At 38.0% G+C, this 26540-nt stretch overlaps 1 protein-coding gene across 9 annotated transcripts in view; it reads right to left on the bottom strand.

Annotated features, from left to right (window-relative positions):
* The window catches only part of NCOA2 (nuclear receptor coactivator 2), a 298535-nt gene that overhangs the window by 95186 nt on the left and 176809 nt on the right, over nucleotides 1-26540 (bottom strand). For all 9 annotated transcript variants that reach the window (XM_030937509.1, XM_030937516.1, XM_030937513.1 and 6 more), the window contains 2 exons: nucleotides 10964-11068; nucleotides 8193-8365 (listed from right to left, as the gene is read on the bottom strand). In XM_030937509.1, the coding sequence (XP_030793369.1) occupies nucleotides 8193-8365; nucleotides 10964-11049 (259 nt within the window). In that variant the 5' untranslated portion in view covers nucleotides 11050-11068. The remainder of the gene's footprint in view (nucleotides 1-8192; nucleotides 8366-10963; nucleotides 11069-26540) is intronic.

Genomic DNA, 26540 nt, shown 5'->3' with positions numbered 1-26540 from the left:
AATGGCAGATACAATTTCTATGCCCCAGCAATCAAAGTGGTAGGAGCAGGTAGCATACTGATTCACCTCCCCGACCCTTTGACAAGTACAGGGGAGGGATGAGCAGCCAGGAAACATGTGGGCGCTCTTCACTAAAGCTGGGATGGGAGTAGGACAGAAGGTAAGGACTGGCAGCTAGTGGGCTCAGCCCAAGGGCTCTTATCTACAAATGTGCCCACAGGGTCACAATATGACTCTGCATTAAGTCATTAGTGACAATGTCATAAGGAACTATAAACTAAGATATTACATTTAAGAATTTCTCTATCTTAGTGTTTGAACTTGCACATGGGTACTTTCGAGTATACTTTCCATCTTCTTCTGTCTCTGTCCAGCTCTCTGTCATTCTGAGTCTCTCTCACTGTCTTTCACCTCTGTCATTCCCCCTCTTCATTTCCTCCTGCTCCCTCTAAGTCTATTTAAATTATAAAACTAAATGAAAGCTTATTTATAAAACAACATTTATTCCTTCTTATAGATGAATGAGAAATTTTATAGTTTTCTAGCATATTTTAACTTCATTTTTTCTTGTTGCTTTATTAGTTATGCACCTCTCCCCCTCTAGATTTAGAATTTAAAAAATCCAAATATCTCCCATTTCAAGTATAGAGTATCTCTAGAGTCTAGATATAATGGTAGATGACTTCAAGCTAACTCTGCTGAAGATAGTTAGAGGTCTCTCATTTAATGTTACTTTCTCCAAATTCCAATATTGCTTACTGTACTGGGCTTAGTACTCTCCTATCTAGCTCTGACCTGCCCTTTACAGCCTCAAATCCAACCAAGTGCTTCCATATATCTTATTCTACAGTCTGACCGGGCATACCCCACAAGTCACTGAGCACTCAGGCTCTTCTATTTTCTGTGTGGAGTGCCTCTCCTCATGCCAGCCCCTACTTTTTTACCTATTAAAATCTTACTTTTACAGCAAGACCCAGTTCAAGTTTATTGTCCTCCTAAAAGCCTGTGCCAGCTTCTTCAATAATCACCTTCCTTTCCATTGTCCCGTACAGTTCCATAGCTAGTTTTCTGAAAGCCGATTTTCCCCCGAATGAGTGAAAGCTCCAAGAAAAAGAATCATGTACTTATTGACTGCTGGATTTCCCCTGGCAAATAACCATATGCCTTATATATAGTATATACTCAATAAAAAATTTATTGAATGAATATTTACTCTTGGATAAAAGCAATACATACCGTATTGATGTATGATTAGGGTCATACATCAATGACAGAATTAATTTCTTTTCATACGAGTACAAGGTGATCAAGAAAACAAGGGATGTCTACTTTGTATTAGAGTGTGATAGCCAGCTTGGGTCTTGAAGTGAGAACTCACGTCATAAATCCTAAAGCATTAGAACACATTCAATTATTAAATCCTCTTTATCTGAAAGCTGTGAAACAAAAAACTTCCATGTACTTAAGAAATAAAATAAGGGGATCCTAGGAGGAAATGAGAATAGAAATTCCATCCCTGTTCACTAATTTTAAGGATTTCATTAACAATATAAGCCATTAAGCCACATGAAAATGTGCGAAAATGAATTATATGTAGTTCAGTGGAAAAATAGTTTATCTTCATGAAAAATTGCAGTATCAGTGGGGTGTGGTGGCTCACACCTGTAATCCCAGCACTCTGGGAGGCCAAGGCAGGTAGATCACCTTAGGTTAGGAGTTTGAAACCAGCCTGACCAACACGGTGAAACCCTGTCTCTACTAAAAATACAAAAATTAGCCAGGCATGGTGGTGGGCACTGTAATCCCAGTTACTTGGGGGGCCGAGGCAGAAGAATTGCTTGAACCCGGGAGGTGAAGGTTGCAGTGAACTGAGATGGCGCCCTCCAGCCTAGGTGACAGAGCCTGACTCCGCTTCAAAACAAAACAAACAAAAAAAAACAAGAAGAACAACAAAAGAAAAGTAATTGAAAATGAATAGTGCTACTTCAGTGAATGCATCAACGATAAAAAAGTGAAACAGCCAGGTGTGGTGACTCATGCCTATAATCACAGCACTTTGGGAGGCCAAGTGGGAGGATCTCTTGAGCTTAGGAGTTTGAGACCAGGCTGAGCCACACAGTGAGACCCCATCTCTTAAAATAAAATAAAAATAAGAAAGTGAAATAGCCTTTTTGCTGATATGGACAAAGTTTCAGTGGTGTGGACAAAGTTTCAGTGGTCTGGACAGAAGATCAAGCCAGCCACAAGACTCCCTTAAATGAGAGCCTAATCCAGAGCAAGGCCCTGACTCTTTTCAATTTTATGAGAAGATGCAGAAGAAAAGAAAAGTTTAAAGCTAGCAAAGGCGAGTTCATAAGGTTTAAGGAAAAAATCTTTCTCCATAACATAAAAATATAAGGTGAAGCAGCATGTGAAGCTGTAGCAAGTTATCCAGAAGATCTGGCTAAGATCATTAATGAAGGTGGTTACACGAAGCAATAGATTTTCAATGTAGACAAAAAAACCTTCTATTGGAAGAAGCAGCCATCTAGGACTTTCATAGTTAAGAGGAGAGAAGTCAATGGCTCACTTCAAAGCTTGAAAGGACAAACTGACTCTTCTGTTAAGGGGCTGGTGCAGCTGGTGACTTTAAGTTGAAGTAAATGTTCACTTCCCATTCTGAAAATCCTAGGGTTCTTCATAAGAATGATGCTAAATCTGCTCTGCCTGTGCTCTGAAATAACAAAGCCTGAATGTCAGCACATTTGTTTATAGTATGGTTTACTGACTACTTTAAGCCCATTGTTGAGACATACTGCTCAGAAAAAGATTCCTTTCAAAATACTACTGCTCACTGGCAATGGACCCAGTCGCCCAAGAGCTGTGATGAGGACATACAAGGCCAAAAATGTTTGTTTTCATGCCTGCTAACACAATATCTATACTGTAGCCATGTTTCAAGGTGTACTGCCACAGACAGTGGTTCTTCTGATATATCTGGGCAAAGTACAAAGAAAAACATTCTGGAAAGGAATCACCATTCTAGATGCCATGAAGAACATTCACGATTCATGGGAGGAGGTCAAAATATCAACATGAACAGGAATTTAGAAGAAGCTGATTCCAACCCTCATGGATGACTTGAAGGGATTCCTGACTTCAGTGGAGGAAGTAACTCTAGATGCAGTGGAAATAACAAGAGAACTGGAATTAGAAGTGGAGCCTGAGATGTGACTGGATTGCTGCAATCTCATGATGAAACTTGAACAAACGAGGAGCTGCTTTTTGTGGATAAGCAAAGAAAATGGTTTCTTGAGATGGAATCAACTCCTGGTAAAGATGCTGTGAACACTGTTGAAATGACAACAAAGGATTTAGAATATTCCATAAACTTAGTTGATAAGGCAGGAATAGGGTTTGAGAGGACTGATTCCAATTTTGAAAGTTCTACTGAGGGTATAAGGCCATCAAACAGCATTGCATGGTACAGACAAATCTTTCATGAAAGTAAGAGTCCATCAGTGTGGCAAATTTCATTGTTATCTTATTTTAAAAAATCGTTATAGCCACCCCAGCCTTTAGCAACTCCTACCCTGATCAGTCAGCAGCCATCAACATTGAGGCAAGACCCTCCTACTGGCAAGAGATTAGAACTTGTTGATGAGGCTCATATGCTTGTTAGCACTTTTTAGCATTAAGGTATTTTTAAATTAAGATATATTACTTTTTTAAAGAAGTAATAGCGTTGTGCACTTGAAAGACTACAGTATAGTGAAGTATAACCTTTATACACCCTGGGAAACCAAAAAATTCATGTCACTTGCTTTATTTTATATTCGCTTTATGGTGCGGGTCTGGAACTGAACCTGTGGTATCTCTGAGGTATGCCTGTGCTTACTATTTTTCTGTGGAATAGAAGCAATATTAGCCTCCCAGTTAGGAAAAATGGTTATTTGCTATCTGTTTCCATGACTCCTGTTTCTCAGTTATAGAAGACAGAAGTTCTAAACATTTATGACCATCATACCAAATATAAAGCAATATCCTAGTTTAGTATCAGAAAGCTGCAATGACGGTGCAGATTCCAGACCCAGACTGCCCTATTCCTTCGCTTAATGGCTGTGTGACTTTGCCAGGCTACTTAACCACTCTGTGTCTCAGGTTCTGCTCCTGCCAAGGGGGAAAACAATGCACCTATTCCATGGTTTGTTTTGAGCACTAAATAGGTTATCAAATCTGAGCTCTTTAAAAACTGCCTGACACACAGTAAGAACTATTTAGTCTTAGTATTAAAAATTCTCCAAGATTATTTAGCCAACAGAAGATCTAACTTAATTACTAAGTAACTAACTTAGCTAATAACTAAGGATTATGAATGTGGGCCAAAAAACCCCACCAACATGTATGGAATTTTCTATTTGATGGCAGTCACACTATTAGCATCAAACTCTTGTGTGTACTTGCTCTGTTTCTACAAAGTCCATTCCACAGTTAATGCTCTTAGAGGGCTAGCATTTATGAAACATGGGTCTCATAAAGCGCCACGTACAACAGAATGCTTATTAATTTAACTAGCTGGTAATTTCCCCTCCAAATTTCCATCCTTTAGGCCATTTAAAAATCTTTCCCTTCTCTCCCTTTATTTATAAAGCATATAAAAGTTGAGGAGTAACTGACAAGAGCACCGACTTGAGGGAAAGAGCCCTCCATGCCTGGCTGACAGACACGCCATAGCTTCTGACACTGGAGCAGGGTTCCATAAAGATGAGCCCAGCTTTCCTCATTGTGTATTCTTTAGTATGGCCCCTCATGCAACCCAGTTTAACTTCTCTGGGATAAATATGCAGGTTTATTGCATGTGTCTACAGGCCTGTTCTCCTGAGCTCCCAAATGCATTTTATTCATGCTGACAACTATGACTGAAATACAAATTAAGTCTGGATAATGGTGTAAAGATGGTAGTTGGATTTTATTTATGCTGACTGGTCAGGGGATCAGTTGGGGTTGGGGAAGACACACAGTTAGAGAGAAAGGCTTTGGCCTGACTTACGTGTTATTCTTACTGGCTGCCAGATGCTGAGAAAATTCAAACTGGTCCAAATAGAGCTGCTGATGGAGTGGTATGCATGGGCTGCACAGATTTTCTGGCACCAGAAAATTTTTTTTACTTCTTACAGATAGGCTGGGCACAGTGGCTCACCCCTGTAATCCCAGCACTTTGGGAGGCCAAGGCAGGCGGATCATGAGGTCAGGAGTTAGAGACCAGCCTGGCCAACATGGTGAAAACCCATCTCTACTAAAAATACAAAAATTAGCCGGGCATGGTGGTGCATGCCTGTAATCCCACCTACTCGGGAGGCTGAGGCAGGAGAATTGCTTGAACCCAGGAGGTGGAGGTTGCAGTAGGGTGAGATCGAGATCGTGCCACTGCATTCCAGCCTAGGCAACAGAGTGAGACTCCATCTCAAAAAAAAAAAAAAAAGAAAAGAAAAGAAAAGAAAAGAAAAAACAGCACCTTTCTGCTTAAGTAGGAATGAAAACTAACTACTGAAATGTTTACTATGACAGGTGTTTACTGAATTTACATGGCTCATAATATCTTCTACAGCTATGTGACCTAGGTGTTGTTAGCACTAAACTCTGTATGAGGCAACTGAGTCTCAGAGATAAGATAATTTGCCCAGGTTCAAAAAGCTCCTAAATGGACCAGGATTCATACCTAGCTCCTGTCTGATCCAATTCTGCTCTTTTTAAAAAACAAATTATTAGACAAAGACTATTTGGAAAATATCAGAGTAGTTGAGAACTTAAAAGTACATTTATGCTTTTCATTTTTTCATTCGGTATTTAAGTTTTGCTTCCCTTTACAGAACACGCTGCTTTTCAAATTAGCAGGAACATTCTTAGAAGAATAAGACGTGACAGGGTGTTTATTGCTGCTTCTTGGGTGGTTGTGGTATGCAGCCTTATGATTATAACTACGATTAAGGTATGGCGCAGTCCCAGCGTGACACATCTGAACGTGTTTTATGGTTTGAAGGGGGAATTACCAAGGTTTTGCAAACTTTAAAAACTTGTGCAAGACCTTCATTGTGGTTTATATATATAATTGTTTTGAAATGTAGAAGTACTACCTAAACATGCAATGTTCTCAAAACTGAATCATTCATAATCCTTAGAAACCTAAAACAAGAAGCTTAATGATTTCTTTACTGTAATGATACCAGCAACTAGAAACACAGCAACTTCAAGGCACTGGTTAATAACTTTAACCAATTATTTCTCCTAAGAGTTCTAGGAATATTATTTTACCCCTTTGCAGCAACCAAAATATGAAGATACAAAATTGAGGTTTAAACTGAATTTTCGATAACTAGTGAACCCCAAAGGGAAAAGAAAGATGAGTGATGAAGGGGACCGAAATGGGCACTGGTCTACTGGATGTTAAATGTCATGGAGAAATCAGGAAATAAAGACTGATTTGCAGAGAGGGCTGGTGTTAGAAACTGTGTTGCGGATGCTATATGTATATTTTTATGTTTTTAGAAGATAGAACTATACTTGTAAAACTGTTTTATACAGAATTTAGCTCAACAATATATGTATGAAAATGGAAAACGCTAAGATAATATGCTAATAGGTAGCTAGCATTTTGTGACAGGTAAGAGCAGTTAGTTTCAGACTCATGTATTATAAAGACAAAGACGTATTATTTTAACAAAATACGTCTTTTTTGAATATTATATAAAAGGCAGATTTAAAAAATTTGAACTCTAAGAGGATGCACTCAAAAACAGATTACAGGTCAGGCGCAGTGGCTCACGCCTGTAATCCCAGCCCTTTGGGAGGCCAAGGCAGGAGGGTTGCTTGAGGTCAGGAGTTCGAGGCCAGCCTGGCAAACACGGTGAAACCCTGTTTTTACTAAAAATACTAAAAAATTAGCAGGGCATGGTGGCAGGCACCTGTAATCCCAGCTACTCGGGAGGCTGAGGCAGGAGAATCGCTTGAACCCAGGAAGCAGAGGTTGCAGTGAGTTGAGGATCACACCACTGCACTCTAGCCTGGGCGACAGAGTGAGACTCCATCTCAAAAAAACAAAAAAACACCAGATTACAAAATATAATAATCTCCCCAGGCCTGAAGGAAAGCAGTATGCAGATACTTGAAGAGCATATATCGGCCCTGGGCACCAAGATATTGTTCATACATGCCGAATAAAGATTTATTTTTGGCACCACAAAGTCAAATGTGTTCTTAAAAACATTATTTTCTTAATATTTTTCTGTAGGCAAAAATATCAAAGAAAAGAATCATAAAATGATCTCAGAAAAAAAGAAAACCATAGGAAGAGAACTGTCACGTTCTGTGTTTCGAATTCACAGATGGATTTCTTTTTTTTTTTTTTTTTTTTTTTTTTTTTGAGACGGAGTCTCGCTCTGTCACCCAGGCTGGAGTGCTATGGCCGGATCTCAGCTCACTGCAAGCTCCGCCTCCCGGGTTCACGCCATTCTCCTGCCTCAGCCTCCCGGGTAGCTGGGACTACAGGCGCCGCCACATCGCCCGGCTAGTTTTTTGTATTTTTTAGTAGAGACGGGGTTTCACCGTGTTAGCCAGGATGGTCTCGATCTCCTGACCTCGTGATCCGCCCGTCTCGGCCTCCCAAAGTGCTGGGATTACAGGCTTGAGCCACCGTGCCCGGCCACAGATGGATTTCTTACTGGAGGTTAGAGCCTTTCAAATCTCTTGTCATTCAGGATACGAAATTCTAATCTAGTGGTGTGGCCAGTTGAGGCTCAGACTAATCAAATATGCTGACTAGCTGAAACAGGAGGTGCTTCACTTCCTTACTTCTGGTTTACATCTCAAACTGGCTCCTACTTGCAACTTTTGACAGTCACTTGCTGTGTATGCCTTGAAAATGCCATGGTGTGGGGTGAAGAATCGTGGGCACCTAATTGAGTTTACTAGATGAAAAGTTCCATCACCCTGACTCACCTCAGTCTCGTCTGTCTTTAGGGAATGGCTGAATTTTATACAAAGCCTATTTATAAACCACTGCAAGTGATACTTGCATTCATCTTACACTGTGACATCATTTCCTCATCAATAATTTAAGCATAAGAAATGGATTAAAGGGACTCTGAAGGGACTTCTCACACAGGGAAAAACAGAAACCAATTCAACTCTTCAAAATACTGATTCAGTCCTCTTACCTTGTTCTTTGATCTGACGAATTTGCTTCACAGTTTCTTTTAAGATTGCACATTTGTCAGGTTTGAAGTTAAAGTTGTCTATATCATTAAAATTTGCAAAAATCAGCTCTGCAAGTTCTTCTATATATTTATTTTCCTGTTCACGATTACGTTTTTCAGTGTTCCTTTTGGGGCTTAAAAGAAGAAACACATTTTTTTATGATGTATTTGAAAAAGAGCTATTGCGAAAAAAATGAATGTGTTAAACAAGTTTAATACAAAGATAGCAAACAAAAGTTACCTATATCAACGCAGAAATACCTTGGGGGGGAAAACACAATTTTCCAAAAGTGTTTTTCATGTTAAAAAAAAAAAAAAATCAACCTAAGCCCAGTTTGTAATGAAACTATCTGTTCAATGTGTTTGGCATCTCCCACTGGACTGTCCGCTTCACGGTGACCAGGACTGTGCTCACCACTGTGCTTAGTGCAGTACTTGAAACAAGTGGGCATCAAATTAATTGACAAATAAAAAAAGGTAAAGGAGGTTATATTTTAAATTTTATTTAAGATTAGTAAAAGGAGCGAAGTTAATCCAGTTATAATAGGAATAAATTTCAATAATTTTTGGTAAAACATAAAAAATAAAACCAGATATTTATAATTTTATAGACTTCTTCAGAATGTTAGTAAGCAAACCAAACAGCCTTTTTAGGTAATGCAAAAAGTCACAACACAGCTAGAAACAAAAGCGAAACTGACCCAGGAAATATGTTAACTGTCCAAGCTGAATGACATGCAAAATATAAACAAACAGTCCAATTTCAACTAAAGTTTAAAAAGTTAATGGAATGGAAAAATATCGAAAGAGGTAAAATCTTCTCATTAGAATGTGACAAAATAGTAAACTCAAAAGTTCCTTTTCAAAATAACAGCATACAATTATTTTCTCAAGCGCAAAGGGGGGCCCATTAAATGACATTCAAACAGTACAATAAGGAAGAAAAGCAAGTTGCTTAATGTAGCAGCTTTCTGTATTTTTATATATAATTATTTGTATATAATATTAATTTAAAAATTTCTGGATTCACAATACTTTCATATATTCGTCTCTAAATATGTCTGATTTTCATGAAGTAATACATAATATAATACAATGTCTCTATTTTATAGTGTTTACACAATTTGTTCAAGATCACCCCACGAATTACTGGCAGAGTAATTCAGAATTTGTGTTTTTTACTAAGTCTCATTTTTACCCGTAGCTTCCGTTCTTACAGCTAAAGGGAAAGAGTTGCTGGAATGCTTAGAATAGCCCAGTTCCCATTCTGGCCCCCTCCACTCATGCCCTCCCGCCCTCACACAAGGTAAGAAATAAATGACAAATAGGTGAGAAAGGGGAGTTGTGTTCAAAAGACCCCTCAGTGCCCCAGAGGGAGGGCTCAGAGACCCACCACTACAGCCCACAGCTGGAACAGTTCCCATTTTCTCCCACTGCCTCCCCAGGTAGGGTCCTGACTATTAAAGGCAATCTGACAGACAGAAGTTTGTGGTTTACCAGGAAGTACTAGGGAACCTAGAGGAGCTGGGGGCTGGGATGTGGAGAGTGGAGATTTAATGGGCTTGATGTTTTGCTTGGCAACTAGAAGGGGAAAAGGGAATATAAAATATTGGTGTTTTGCCCTTTCTCCTGCTCTGCCTCTCTTGATGACTTTTCCTAGCCCTCTTCCCTACTATTTCATGTCTGATGTTTTTATTGTCCATTAGGTAGAAAGAAGGTGTTGTTTTTATTTAATTCTTAAAATTATTTACATGATTTAAAACATCGAAAAAGTGAAAAGTCTCTCTTCTACTTTTGATGAGAATTATTTGCCTAGTTCTCATCCACCGAAACAGGTAGCAACAATTACTGTTTCTTGATTATCCTAAAACAATAGATTCTTTTTTTCTTCCTTGTTTATACTAATGGTAGTATTCCATAAACATTTTCTAAACCTTGCTTTTCATCTGTAACAATATTCTTAAGATTGATTTTTTTTTCATATGAACCCATAAAGAGCGTCCTCATCTTTATCCCAGCTGCACTGTGTTCCAGGTTCTAGATGTACCACACTGTTTAACAGACATTTAGGTTTTTCCAAATCTTTTGCAATTTGAGTAACCTCATATACACATCATTTTGTATGTATGAAAGTATGTAACAGGAAAGTTCCTAAAAGTGGAATGGCTAGTTCAAACAGGATATGCATTTATAATTTTGATACTGCCAAACTACCCTACATGGGCGTTATAGCAATTCACACTTCCACCCATAATATATGAGATGAAATCTGCTTTAAAATTGTTTGTTTTATTCACTAAAGAGTCACATTCTTTGTTCTCAACTCAGAAGTACATGGGTTTAACATTTTATGTCATTAAAAATAAAACAACAAAAAATAAAACCCATTATAAAATTAACAGCACATCTTTTTACTATAGGATCTTCTTGTTAAAATGCTGTGTAATCTAACAGAAAAGGTGTGAAAAACTCAGAATTATTAAATAAATTGACTCTAAGAGTCAAAAGATATCAGAAGTTTACAGCTTTCCTCTTTTTGTAAAGAATACAATCTGTAACTGATTTGCATATTCAAAATGTAAGTAAGTATATATTCAAAGATTTAATTGTTAAAGAGAAAAACCAACACAATATTTGAATCAGGAGTAAAATAAATGCTAAAATAACAAAGAAGCACTCCTGTGGCTTTAATAGACAATACTGATGATTCCTTTTCTCAGCAAGAATCTAACCTGGGTCCAAGTTGGTCAGGACATTCCTTGCGCTTTCTTGTCTCTGCCCTGGAGGGGTCAGAGGTATTTTCTCCCATCCCACTCATCTTGAACACATATCAGCAACTAAAACAGAAAACAGAGAAGAGGAAGAGAAAAATGAAGAGAGCTGATGATGAAGTGTCTGATCATTTTACCAACAATAAAAGAACTTCAACTCCAATCAGAAATTTGACACCAGTAATTAACACATTGTTTTATGTGCATGTATAATTTCTAATATACAAGCTGTCTCTTTTAAAAAATCTTTTAAGATTAAGCAAATGTAAAGGTTAACATTTAAGAAACAAACAAGCCTACCTCATTGGGCCCCAACTCTTTAAACAGGAGTTGTATTTCAACAGCACTATGAACTACAATCTACCAGCTCTGGGTTTGGGCTGCCAGCCTCCAGTTTCAAGAGTGATCTTGCACCATGTGGAAACTACAGGTGTTGTAAGGGGCTCCTCCCAGTCTCTGTTTTGGGTTAGCTAATGTGAAGTCTGTGCTGCAATAGCTCACCCATGACAGACAGCCCAGGGAAGAGCCAATGCCAGGACACGAAATTGAAGGTTTTCAAATTTAACTAGGTAGATCTGACACCCCTGTAGCCCCGAGTTCCTGCACAAGGCCTCTTAATCAATGCCCCCTAGTGGGGGATCTTCCTGGCCCCTCGAGAAGCTCCTGTCCGGCTCTCCTGCAGTAGCTGGCTGGTTGCTCCTCCCTCGGTGCCCTCTCTCTGTGGCAGCTCGCCTCCCTGCACACAGCATGGTTGCTTCCTCTCTCACATCCTGCCCCCTCCAAACTTTCCTTCCCTCAGTTGGTTCTGGCTGATATCGCCAAAGGTCTTAAGATATGCCCCGAAAGTCTGGTGAACTTTACTGACCCCAGGTGGGAAGGGCCATGATCAGCTCCTGCTTGCTGAATTCCTCTCGGTAAGAAAATAAAAAAAATATAAGAAAATCAGTGTGCTCGTCATCACTAACACAATCAAAATACTATTTAGGTAAGCAAGAACAAGCCAGTGACAGAGGTTTAAGTACTAAAAGAGCTGAACAAAGAGACTTACAAAGACTGTGAGGAAACCATAAAAGATTGCTACTCAAGGTATTTAATAACTGCTTACCAAAAGAAAAAACAATGCAGCAGAACAAGTTGAAATCTGCATTTAAAGTCTTTCCTAGAGCTCCTATTCTATGCTACTTCCCCTTCCTTCTGGCCCCCAGACTTCTAAATCGCCTTTGCCCTCCTTTACTTTTTGTAGTGGCTTCTTTTCTTTTCTGGATAGGAAAAAAAAAAAAAAAATCAAAGGGAAGGCCAAGTGCACTAGAAGACAGAGAACTTAAGGAAGATGACAGAGGACAATCAAGAGTAAGGACAAAGAGCAAGGAGGGCTAAGGAACATAATGCATACCAGTCAAACCGCTAGGCCGCTTCTTCCCTGTCCTCTAGGGTGCCCAGTCTCAGCTGTACTACACTTATTTCTTCTGGCCACTTCTGATACAATAGCGCAGTGGAGTTAGTTTTTTTTTTTTTAAAGAGTCATACGTAAGCGGAATGAAGAAATATTGTATCCGTTTAGGGAGGCTGCACCAATGGTACAGTACACATTTCATTTAAGAGGTAACACAGAAGGGAATAATTCTCAAAGCTGACACCCAGGCTTCTTGCTGGTTGGAGCAATGCAACCAAGTCCCTATGTCCCAGACCGTGGTCACAATTTTGGCCTGATCATAAGTATAATCTGTATTTATTTACTATGAAAGAGGCAGACTATGAGAGGCAGGATAGCAGAGAAGTTAAGGGCCAGTATTCATGTCCAAGCTTCACCACTTTTAGATATGTGAGGCTCACTTGAGACCAGGAGTTGGAGACCAGCCTGAGCAACACAGCAAGATCCCATCTCTATAACAACAACAAAACCCTAAATTCCAGAATCCTTCTCAAATGATACCTTATAAACATTCACTTTCAGTACTTCTCTCTGAACCACAATTCTCATGTTTTCAATCATGAGATGTAAGAAAAACCATTACACATCCAGTCTAAGTAAGCTTTCAACAAATGACCTAGGAGATTTTCACTCTGAAAGCAGCTTTCTAGAAGTCATACAAACTTAAGAAAGTTTCTATCATTCAAATATAGCCTTCAATATACAGTATAGCAAAATACCCTATACAGTAGGTATAGGTGGCAAGTTTTGCTGTTAAAATGGCTATTCTCCCCCTGCCAGAAGTATTGCTAAAAAGTATAGTATTATCAGAAAGATCAGAAAGCTTTCAAAAGACAATTAAAGGAAATGACTGTTTTACCTAAAGTCATATACACCCAGTTTGAGGATGATTTAACATTATTTGCATCAATTACCTGTGAATATTCCGAAATACATACGGGAACAACTGCAACACATGAGGGACAGCACTGGGACGTAGGGACCAGAGGGAGGGAGATAAGGAGCCATTTTCTAGTCTAAGTATAGTAAAATCATTTGAGCAGACTGTTTATAATTTGCTTGTACCTACTCAAGGTTGGCTTAAAAACCACTCTATTTGTAGATTGAAAACATAATTTACTCTTGAAGTAAGTTATTTAAATGCCAAGTTTTCCCTTTTATTATGTAGTGGTATCTTAAACACATTTCCTCAAAATCTGCAACTTTTGGCTTGATGAACATAATTGCTTCCTTATATTTTTGTGTCTAATGCACATGTCCTCTTCTCAGAGCAATATTCCTGGGCTATGTGCCCCAGTACACACCTCCTACCCACCTTTCCACCACCAAGGGAAAAGTGAGGTGGAGTCAGGAATGCCTCACCAAGCCAAGGAAGGATGGCTGCCTCCTGGTAACCTCCAGGAAGTGCCAACACGCAGGGGTGCCCTGTCTAAATCATTGCAAATCACCCATAAAAACAAAAAGGAGACAGACCGGAGACCAAAACGGGGGAGAGAATGTAACACTGACACAGGAAAGGGAGGAGGAGGACGGGGGGTGACAGGCAGCTGCAGTCCTAGAGCAGACACATAAATTTGTGCCCTGCGTTTTAGTGGGAGAGTCAAATAAATAACAGAAAACCTCATGAATGAGGTGCTCTAACCTAGAGGACTGTCTGATATTTCTGATGCCCTGTGTGAGGAGGCTGGGCTGGCAGCAAGTGTCAGTATTTCACACTGGAACAAGAGGTGGGGCCAGGTGAGTTCATTTCCCCCCCACTCAAAATACTGGGCAACGCAAAAGTGATGCAAATAAAAACCAGAGAGAGATACGTAAGTTATAAAAATGACTTTCTTCTAGGTTATATAAATTACTTTTTCTATATAAATGTACATTCTAGTGTACATTCACTCATAGAGAAATATCTAAAATAAACGATATGGACAGAGGAATTTTGATGCACTTTTGTAGACTGAAGTTAAAAAATTCATTTCCAGAGTAAAGGCAGGAGATGGAAAATACTAAAAGGTAGCACTGAAGGTTCTAAAATTTCATTTGGTAACCAGCCCTAAATTAATAGTTTCTTATAATTGCTGCACACTCACATGAAATTAAAATTCTTAAGCATCTCACTCTCAATGCTGAAACCGTTTAATGTAAATCACAAAAACTGAAAATGACACAAGTAAACTCTCAGGCTGTATTTGATGGTAATTACAGTCATTGAGAGCAAACCAGTTTCTAACAGATGTTGGGGGTTGTGAAAGGACAAGGCTGAAAAAAAAGTTTCCAATCATCCATTCTTGTTATCTGTAACAACACAATAGCCCTGCTTTCACAGTGACCATACATCCTCCCTTACATCCCTTGATATCAACTTGGATGAGCTAGACAGTAGGGAAGAGTTACAGCCTTATGATTAGTAAGTTTTATCTCTAAAAAGTAACAATATTCTGGGAGGGGTGAACAAAACCAGTTGAATCCTTAGCATAATGACAGAAAGCAAAATAAAATGTTAAACCTCAACACAACTCAAAAATGTACTCTTTCATGGGATTCACCAATATAACTTACAAGTTAACAAAGCTTTGCTCTCAACACAATCTCATACTATTAAAGCTTGTTAATCATCCATAATTTATGTAAACGATAATATGCATTTTATCTTTTATCAGGACAGGCTATCTTCCAAACAAGGCTTGTAAAACTGCCAGATGCATTATATACAGAACAAATTCAGTTAAAGAATAAGGATACTACTGCTGCTGAACACCAAACATAATAAAGTGATCGAACATCTATCCCAATTGCTAGCTCCAATAACTGTTCTTAAAGTTAGGCCCTCTCTGAAATTCCCCAAGTTAGAAACGACATAGAAAGAGCTACTGGAAAACTTCTCTTACGAATGTCTACCTGAAGAGGACCTGCCTGATAAATCATCTAGCTCTTGTTATGAGAACAGAAAGACTCAGAGACTTCTGAGGTTCCTTCTGAACTCTCTTTACAATAGACATAAGAAATTGTGTAACATGTAATCTAATCCTTTACAGACTTTTAAAACCAAGAAATGCTCAACCAATATTAAAAGTATATATATAAAACCTCACTTAAATACCCTTCCATTTCTATTAAACTAAACTACAAAAGGACAATCTTTTAGAGCCCACTGTTTCTCAGAATTCCACCTCAATAGCTAAAGCTGTATCCACTATTGCTTTCCCACAAATGAAAACATTTGCTCATTCTAAACTGGCAACAGTTTTTTCTTCAAAGTATACTGTGTTCCAAGAGCGATCCCCTTATAAGCATAAAAGCAAGATTTCTGGGCCAGGCTCTGATAAGTCTAAAAAACATAGTATCTAATGCTTCAATAAACAAAATGTGCTCTTTGGCTGTAGATGCCTGAGAAAGGTAGAACAGAAAGTAAGCCAAACTTGGGAAGTCAGTAAGATGATACAGAAGACATCCAGTTGCTAGAGGAGGGGAAAGATCTCTTTGCAAATAGGGTTAATTGGTCAAAATTACCCAAAGCAGACATTATTTTGGCAAGATCCCAACTTCTGGCAATAGTTGAATAAATATTTCATGCAGGAAATATACAGACTACTCAGGGATATACTGTTGATTCATACAAAGAATCATCACACAGACAAATAAAATAGAAGTAGAACTATGTGGATTTACTAAATGCTAGGATGACAGCACATAGAAAATCAAACTTTGCTCCCCATTGGCAAACTAGTAATGCATTTAACAGTGATAGAGGACATGACACAATATTTTTAAAATTTTTACTTAGTAAAATTATGTATTATTTCCACCCAAGTGTCATTACTCTTTTTTACTAGATCATAAGGTCTCTTTTAATTTCATCTTTACATAACACTGTAGTGCTTCCTGGTTTTCATACAGTAAAATTTTAATCTGCCTCACATACTATAATCTGTATCTATAGATTAATGTACAGACTCATAAAACTTTACATTAATTCATATAGTAACAACAGTTAAGTTACCAAGATTTAGAGGACTTACTTCAAATAAATCCAGAAAAATCTAAAATTTGTTTTCAAATAAGTTCAATTTTACTAGTTTAGAACAGTTTACTGTACATTTGCCTTTTTAAAATAACAGTAAGATAGACACAAACCACTATTATTAGGATATGATTTTTCAATACTAAAACACTAGCCATTTATCGTTAGGTAGAGGATTAAAGAGAGCAACATATCCTACAACTACAACTAGTCTCTAGGTAAAATGGTTTTAGCACCTACCTTCTCTTATGCTGTGTCTTAGTCCAGGAACAGTAATAACAGTGTATAAACAAATGTTTAAGCTAAAAATTTCTTCCTCTCAGTATCGTCTGCTCTTAGATTACTTTTGTATAATGGCCTTAAAGTGGTATATTAGATAGTAACTAGAAGACATATTCCATTTTCTGACTGAAAGCCAATAATACTCATGAATTTTTTAGCTGAAAGACACTTCAAGATGCCATTGGGAAGACTGTAATAAACACATTAGGCTGCAAACGGGCAGCAGCAGCTCTTTAACACATGCTGCAATAATCAAATAAATGGCTACATTCATGTTCACTGGTTACACAAATATTTTGCTGTAACATATCCATCATCTGCATCTCTCCTAAAGAAGGGGAAAACCTCCTTAAAAGTCTTACCTTAGCAAAATTCAGGGCAGAATACATAAGTAGCAGGGAGCTGTTCTAAACTATCATTACCAACATGGGGGAAAATGTCTAGTCTGACATCAGTGGCATATGATGGTTTCTACTTTCTGAATTCTCATAGGCCAAGTTCCTTAACATAGCCTGTCACTGGACTGCTTATATATCGACATCAGCTGGTGCGAATATGGCCAGGAATAGCAAGACTAGGTTTTAATAAGTCCTCAGATGAGAAAACATCGCGGGAAGAAGCTGCATTCCTTGCATAATGTAAGCATTTTCTCTCCCCTTCAAGAAGAGTGTACTCAGTGTCTTTTTATTATTCTGAAAACCAGTTTTCACCAAAGGCTTAGCATTCTGGAAAGAAGTCATCAAACCAAGGACTACAATGTAGTGCTTGTGCTTGAGTTTCATAACTTGTCCAGACTAAAATTCAATTATCTTTCTCTATTCTGAAACCCATTTTAAATTTTGTTATGAGATTTAAAAAATGACTTTCCAATTCATGAGAAAGTTAACTGGCAAGGGCAAGGCAGTCTGTACCTATACAAAGTGTTTTTTTAATCATTTGAGTTGTCAACAGTTCTTAAATAAATGAGAGTTCTCTCTCATAGCATAATACGTTGTTTAGGTTTTTTGCTAACATTTATCGAAGACTTATTATGAGTTAGGTTACTCTGCACATATTTCCTTGCTTAAAAACCACAATTTGATATGTATATATACATCTTACAGATTATATAAACCTCTCTGACCTGTTTCCAGTAATTTGCCTAAGTCACACAGATCATGGGTGTAATGATAACAACCATCATCTATGGAGTGTTTCTACATTGGTTGGCATTTTCTACGTACTTTACCTGTATGCACTCCTTCAGTTCCTGTAGCAGCCTGATTATCACCATTGTATAGATGAGGAAATTGAGGTACAAGAGAAATAAAGTAACTTGAAAAAGGCCACACAGGAAATCTTGGAGTTCATGAATCCAAACAGTTCCTCAATTCTTAACCACTGTAATGTGGGCATTAAAGGTTCCTATACTTTGATACTTTCACTGAAGAGAGAAATTTATAAACTAGTGTATATTATAGGAAGCAGTACATTTTAACTTAGTAAACAGTAACCATGTAATTTGAAAGCACTTTTCCTTTTCTTAAAAACAGTATCACTGTGAAATGTAAAACACTTCTTTCTGTTAAACAGTGTGTATGTTAGAATCATGTATCCCTTTATTCAATAAATAACTAATGCTCCAGGCACTGCTGCAGACACTGGAGAGAAAGTCATGACAAAACAGCTAACAATCCCTGTCCTCCTGCAGCTCACATTCCAGCGCAGAAAAGATATCATGCTCAGCTCATGCACAATTATTCCCCGAAGATAAGCAAATATTTTTGTTATTATTGAATTTATTATGAAGTTAGTAAGACACCAACTAGAAATTTTATCTGGCATACCAAGAATGCTCAGTTTCACTCAAAACAGTAAAAACCTTCTTTCTTCTGTTTCAGAAATGGTAACTGGTTAATTTAAAAAGTCAGTTATGAAGGGTAATTGTAAAAATGATACATTCCACTTTAATAATTTCCTTTTAACTTTAAACACAAATGTAACTTTGACTCTCAGTCTCCATTGGTGTTTCACAGTGCTTTTCTTGCAAAAATCATGCCTATAATTTATCATATAAATAGTGGACAATAAAACCAGTCTCTACTCTCCAATTTCTGTTTATTTAAAACAGACCTAGAACTTATAGACACTTAGATTTCTTTAAAGTGCTTATAAGGTACAGATTTGTATGATTTTTTCCCAGTGTATTGGACATGTGTTATGTGTCCTATACACCCATTTGGCAGCAATGTTTGTTCATTTCACTTTGAGTCTCAGTTTTCACAGAAACAAATGTATCTTTTCAAACTCACACTCGATACGTTACATATATTTAATTAAATTATGTCATTATAATAACAAGTACAACTGGCAAAAACTGTCTGGAAACAAGAATCTGGCTCTCGGTAGGCACACAATATCATGGCTAGGTGCAGAGTGCCCCACCCCCGCCCCGCTTCTCCCTGTCCTCCCGCTCCTCTGTTTCCCTACCCCTATCCTCTCCTGTCCAGAGTGGGACGTACTGAAGTTGCCCATCATCCTGAGACTCTCAGACAGTGGCAGCATCAGGCCACGATTTATTAAGGAGGAATGCAGATCTTGCGGGTATTCTAGTCTATCAGTCCAAAGGTGGTTTTTTTATTTTTTAAATCAGAATTTACACAAACCCAAACTGAGGGTAGAGGTCATTCAATCATTCAACAAATATTAGTGAATACCTATTATGCGCCAAGCAAAGTTCTAGTTATTGGAGAATATAGCAATAAACAAAACAGACCAAGTCAGTGACTCTTATATTCTAATAGGAAAGTAGGGAGACAGTGGGGAACAGTAAAACAAAAATATTTACCACATCAGATAGTGATTAGAGATATAAAGAAAAACAAGGTAGGGCCAGGCGCAGTGGCTTACGCCTGCAATCCCAGCATTTTGGGAGGCCGGAGCAGGAGGATCATGAAGTCAGGAGTTCGAGACCCACATGACCAACATGGTGACACCTGCCTCTACTAAAAAATACAAAAATTAGCCGGGCGTGTTGGCGCGTGCCTGTAATCCCAGCTACTCAGGAGGCTGAGGCAGGAGAATCACTTGAACCCACAAGGCAGAGGTTACAGTGAGCCAGGACCGTGTCATTGTACTCCAGCCTGGGCGACAGAGCAAGACTCCATCTCAAAAAAAAAAAAAAGGAAAAAAAGAAAAACAAGGCAGGAAGATTAGGATAGAGCATAATGTAGATGGGGTGAGGGATACTATTTTACATAGGTAGCCAGCAAAGTCTTCTCATATGGGTGTTATCTGAGAGCTTCCTAACAGATCTCTAAGATTCATAATATAATTTCTTTAATATGCAACCATTAATCATATGAAAAGCTGTACAATGTTGTGGCTTAGATCACATTCTCTGGTGTCGACTCTGGCTGGAAATCCCTAGAACACCACATATATTAGTTATTTGACCCGGGGCAAGTTATTTAATTAACCTCTTTGGAGCTCTGTTTCTTCATTTGTAAAACTGGAGCAATAATACATACCTTTATAGGCTTGCTGAGAGCATGAAATGTAAAGGGCACAGAAGAGCAGCTGGCATATAGTAAGGGCTTATTTAATAAACATAAACTGTTATTTGAATTTAATAGACTATAAATGTTAACAAAATAATCTAAACTGATGGTGAATTTGGAAAGAAAAATTAAACAGAAAATTAAAGAACTAAAAATTAATTTAAAACAGAAAAGTTATCAAAATATTAGCAATTAAAGTATTTCAATAGGCACTATGGGTGTAATTTAATTTTTGTATTTTCCAAATTCCCTTTCACTAACACATCAGACTTTTGTGAGTTTATACTAAGAACAAAGAAAGACAGAAAGAAAGAAAGAGAGAGAGAGAGAGAGAGAAAGAGAGAGAGAGAGAGAGAGAAAGAGAAAGAAAGAAAGAAAGAAAGAAAGAAAGAAAGAAAGAAAGAAAGAAAGAAAGAAAGAAAGAAAGAAAGAAAGAAAGAAAGAAAGAAAGAAAGAAGAGAAAGAAAGAAAGAAGGAAAGAACGAACGAACGAACGAACAGGAGGGACAGAGGAAAGAAAGAAGAAAAGAAACAAAAGAAAGAAGAAAAGGAACAAAAGAAAGCTGACTGTGCTGCTGGGAAAAACAAACTAAAACCTAGGCAAAACAAACGGAATTTTTAAAGTAACCTGCTCTTTGGAATATAAACTGTAAGTGTATGAATTGTTTACATGCATATTTACAGAAAAAATATTGCAAAAAATGAGGTAAACCTATACGGTACTAAGCGGCACAAAGACTGCCTACAATGAATGAAATGAGAAATCAAATCTCATTTTACTGGTATTAGCAATGAAATTTCAAGTAAAAATTATTTTCTTTGGTAAACCAAAGGATATTTCTATATCAATTTCCAAACTACTAAATCTGTATTATAACTATACTTAAAACTTAGGGTAAACTTAAATTTACCCCAAGTTCTTCTGTATAACATAGACAGATATTTAGGTATTTTAGAGTCACTAGCATATCCTACGTTCTTTAACTATATTGACCGCTCATGTTTTTTAATTCTACTGACTCTTTCAGAGCAACAAATATATCTAAATCACAAGAGCTTTCCAGTAAAGGTTACTAAAATTGCCCTTCTTCCTCAGAAAAATCTGGTCTATCCTTCCAAAGCAGCTCAAAGCATACTCCCTTTACGCAGGCTTCATTGAGTCCACCAGGAAGAATTAAAGGTTCCCTTTTACTTGTTCAAAGCCCATGGTACGTTAAAGTGAAAGTAACACTTTTTTTAATGCCTCCTGATCAGCTGCCTCTTTCCCAAGAGAGGGTCCAGGGTGTTTGTTGGCACCCACAGTCCCCATGAGGCAGCCATTTGTGGGCCCCAGGCAGGTTCATGCTGCTGCCTCCCACTCCAGTTTCTCTGTGTCAGGGATGGGCCTTAAGAAACTCACTCCTTCCCTTTTGTCCACTATCACTCATTTAACTCCAAACTTTCCTGTGGGTTCTTTACCTCGATCAAACAGAAAAGCAAAGTGGAGGCAAAACTTTCAAGCATGTGGCATGAAAAAAGTACAGGACCCAAATTTAATAAAGGCTTGTGGTTTGAGAAGAAATAAGGGACATAGTTATAGCCTTTTTTGGCAGCGTAAATAATGTTTCCTTTCTAGGGTGACGGTGTAAGAAGTATTCTTATGAAATACTTTTTTATGCTCTTCTCTCTATTTTCTACAGAGGTAGAAAACAATAATAAGGAAAAATCCAGTTTGGGAGGACCTCTGAATCATTTTCTTACCATACCAATTCCTACAAACTTACTCTTGGTCAGATCATTATAATAATTCTTAACACTATTTGTTATGAGGCAATGGTTGACATTAATAATGAAAATGGCAGCTCTAGATTAACAGAAGCTCCCCTGCTCCAAAAAGATACCAATTTTGTCTCATAAAAATAAACCAAATTAGGCCAGGTGCGGTGGCTCATGCCTGCAATCCCAGCACTATGGGAGGCCAAGGGGGGCGGATCACCTGAGGTCAGGAGTTTGAGACCAGGCTGGCCAACATTGTGAAACTCCATCTCTACAAAAACACAAAAAAATTAGCCAGGCATGACTGCACGCACTTGTAATCCCAGCTACTTGGGAGGCTAAGGCAGGAGAATCACTTGAACCCAGGAGGTGGAAGTCGCAGTCAGCCATTGCACTCCAGCCTGGGCGACAGAGTGAGACTCCATCTCAAAAAAAAAAAAAGCCAAATTAAGCATTTTTATTTGCAAATAACACAAACTACAGAATGTTTACTGAGAATTACTAGAACTTAGAAAGTTTTTATTTAACAAAAATTCACTATATAAATGGAATTTGAAAATTACGTTGGCACCTAAAAATGTGAGTCAAAACCCTTAACCATTTTTTCTCCCTCAAATGACGGATTTTGGTAATCATCAAAACCAGCCATTCTGTAAGATCATGATTTATATTTTAGCTCTTTTAAGTTTCAAACTTGAGACACAGGCAAGTAGCTGTCAGCAAAAGCATAATCATATTGCTATCACTGGGATTGTACAGTGGAATCTAATTCTCTGACCTCAGTGTCAGAGGCTGGGGGACCCTCTAGTTTTGGCAGACAAACTTTGTGAAGAGCATAGAATAGCCTTGGCAAGCTGCCAGTGGAGGGTTTTCTCCCCTTTATAGCCCCAGATGGAGAATTATTATGCTTTGTGGAACTAAATATGTAATTAGATTCAAGAATGGTAGCTTCTAGTTACCCCTTGAGTAGTTAATAAGAGTGGTCTACAATAGGCATTAAAAAGATTAAAGAAAATTCCTTCTATTTTGTATGCTGCTCTCTATCTGTTTCTTACAAATAGTCCGAAGACGTTTTTCCACTGAGAGAATAAAGAAAAACTGTTTATAAAAGCTACACCAATGGATAAAGATCTCTAAGACTGCTGCACTCTATTTAGCTATAACTAGCAAGTAATAAAGCATGGAAAGAAACTTAAAAGAAATTGAGATAATTGCTTGACACCTCATAGACAGCTAGCTATATTATATTCCTTCCGCCTGATACTAAAATAAAATGGATGATAATCCATCAAGCTGAAATTTAAGCCCTGGTTCTAGCTGGGATAGAATGATGTGGAGAAAACTAAGCTAGCTCTCAGAGACACCACGACACAGTATATACGTGTTCACAGCATGAACATACGATTTCTTTAGTTGGTATTTTCTTTCAAGTCAATGTTTCTGAACCAACAGCAGTGACTATTCTACTTACGGCAAAAATATATTTGAACAATCTAATGTTACATATGGTTAAGTTTCTAACTAATATAGGTCTCTTTTGGTTTAAAATAAAGCCTAAATTATAGGCTTTTAACTTAAAAATCTATTTGCATTTATTTTCTTCTGATATTGAATTCAACTGTACTGATAATTATTGAGTAGCTGCTAAGGGCAAATTACTTTGCTCTATGGACAATGCAATACAGTCACTGAGTAAATAACAGAATTTGATCTCATGAAATGCAAGATTTAGGAAGAAGATACAAGTATGGAATTAATTAACACAGAAGACAGTATACATAAAAAGTACAAAGTGCTAACGAAGGAAAAATTACTTCCTTCATTAGGAAGAGTAGACAAAGGTTTTATGAATGCCTGAGCTAGGTTTTGAAGAATGGGTATAATCTTCCAAAGTGAAGGCGAGATGGGTGAGCATGTATAAGAGAACTTCAGGGCACCAAAGTGGTACAGTTACTAAAGAGTGAGGCAATGCTAGAGCTGTTGTGGGGAGCCTGCATGCTGAGATGACCATGGGACCTGGGGATTTGGGAGTATGGATCCTTCCCCTCCTCGCTTTCCTCTTTCTGCCAGGCCCTGGACTGAGTGCCAACGGCATCCTACCTGAGCCAGCATGACCCGCGCTTATCAAAGAGTCACCTGGAAACTGTCAGAAATGTACTCTCTGGCTCTGACCAGACCTTCTGAAAGGAGACTTTGGAGGTGAAACACAGCATCGGCTTGCCAAGCCCTCCCCATGATTCTGATGCTTGCTGAGATGTAAGTTGGAACCCCTGCCCTAAACTTTAGAAAGAAATTGTCTTGCTCTATGGGTGACCTGAAATCTGACTAACACATAGTGATTTTCTTCCTCTTTGAGGGAGAAGGAAAAGAAGAGATAAGGTAGAGTATATTTAATTCATTTAGTTCATTTATTTACCAGGTATTTAGTTAGGCACTTACTTTGTAGAGTCTGAAAACCTTAACCCCCAGAATAAGGAGTAGCTCTTGTCAATTTAATAAACTGTGAGTACAATGAAAACTTTTGAGCTGAAGATGGTAAAGTCACAGTTACGCTAGAAAGATTAGCATGGTAGCAGTCTAAATGATGTTTCTGGCAGTGTAGGGAGGAGAGACTGGAAAACCATTAATAGGATACTGCAAAAGGCCACATATTGTATGGCTGCATTTATATGAAATGTCCAGAATAAGCAGACCCGTAGAAACAGAAAGTAGATTGGTGGCTGCCAAGGGCTGGAGGGAAGGGGAAATGGGGAGTGACTGTTGAGTATAGGGTTTCTTTTGGGGTTGATAAAACTGTTCTGAAATTAGATCATGGTGATGGCTGCACAACTTGCAAATAAACTGAATACTCCTGAATTGTACACTTTAAAAAGGCTGAATTTAATGTGAATTATATTTCAAGAAAGCTATTATTTAAAACAAAACAAAACAAAAAGAACAAAACCAACAAACTTAACCTGGCAACACTGTGCAACAGATAAATGGATAGTTTGCAAGTATTTAGAAAACACACTGGGGATTATTATGAGCAAGGACTTCTCTAGCAACATTCATTCCAAATGAGTTTTCCTTATTCTTTTTGCTAAAGAGATCAGAGTAAGAATTTTAATTTTTTAAAGCTTACTTTTTGCTTAATAAACATGCTCCTAGTATACAATTTAGAAAACACAAAAACACAAAATAGAATAGCACATATTCCTACCACCCAGAGAACAACCAATGACCTAAAAAATTTCCTGCTCAGTATTTTAAAGTGTATGTGTGTATACAATCAAGCACAAACTGTATATATAATTTTATACCTGGGTCTTTGTTTTCTTAATGTTATCCACTAAAATTTTTCCATGTCATTAAATGTCTTTATAATTTTTAATGGCGCTATGATATCCCATCATATGAATATACCATATTTAACCATTTGTTTCCATTTTTGCAACTATAAATAACTCTGATTAATATCTTAAGTATGTCTTGATCCACATTTCTGATTATATACCTACAATAGTCTTAGAAACGTAATTACTAGATCAAAGGGTCTGATCATATTTAATCCTATTTATGTACTGTCAAACTGCTTTCCAAGAAGACTATTAATTTACAACCCCCTCAGCAGAGTATGCGAGTTCCCTTCTCACAATTCACGAGTATTAAGATTTTTTAAAAATGCTTTGCTAATTTAAAGATTATGGTGTGACACTGTTTTACAATTTAAACTGATTCCTAGTAATTGAGTATCTTTGAATTGTTTTAGCACTTCATTTCTCCTCTGATGAAAGAATGCTGAGTCAGGTATGCCATAGGTGCAATACGTTGAGGTCAGCTAGGCATGTGATGTAATGCTGTTGTGCAGATGAAAGCAAAATGTGGGTTCCACTGGTGGTCTTCAACTTTGGCCACTAATCAATCACCCAAGGAGCTTCTGAAACCACAGTTTTCCTGGCTCCGCCCCAGACCAACTAAAGCAAAATCCCTTGAGGAAAGACCCTAGGGGATCAGTTGAAACCTACTGGGTTGGATGACAATGGAGAACTGAGTCAAGGCTGGTGGAATAACATGCTGGGTGTTAACAGAATATTAATCCTGTCTGGTTCTCCTGAGAGGCCACCACTCCCCTGCAGTCCACTCCAGTGGAAGCTGCTGTCCTCTCATTACACAGATAGTAGGGATAGTACGTGGGGTCACCCTCTCCTCACTCTATTACAAAGATGCCCTTATATAAAATCTTTCCCCCTCTGAAAAAACCCTCTCTCCATGAGTACCATAGAACACTTCTATCTTCCTAAGTTTACCAACATGCAGCTTAATCCCCCACAGTTACTGAAGAATTCTGCCATCAGACTGGCGCTTCCTCTATAGCTCAAATCTGGTCATCATTCTGAGTAATTTCAAAGACTGTGTGGATGAACTAATGAGTATCCCCCAGGTCCTTGTCTGTCAACTCCAACAAACTTCACCTCCCCTCTACTTCAGCCGCTGCCTTCTACAATCATGCTGTGAACCTTGTTACCACGCAGA

Source organism: Rhinopithecus roxellana, chromosome 9 (assembly GCF_007565055.1).
Source record: "Rhinopithecus roxellana isolate Shanxi Qingling chromosome 9, ASM756505v1, whole genome shotgun sequence".
Taxonomy (NCBI): domain Eukaryota; kingdom Metazoa; phylum Chordata; class Mammalia; order Primates; family Cercopithecidae; genus Rhinopithecus; species Rhinopithecus roxellana.
The sequence above is the reverse complement of the archived record's forward strand: the minus strand, read 5'-3'. Positions and strand labels throughout refer to the sequence as shown.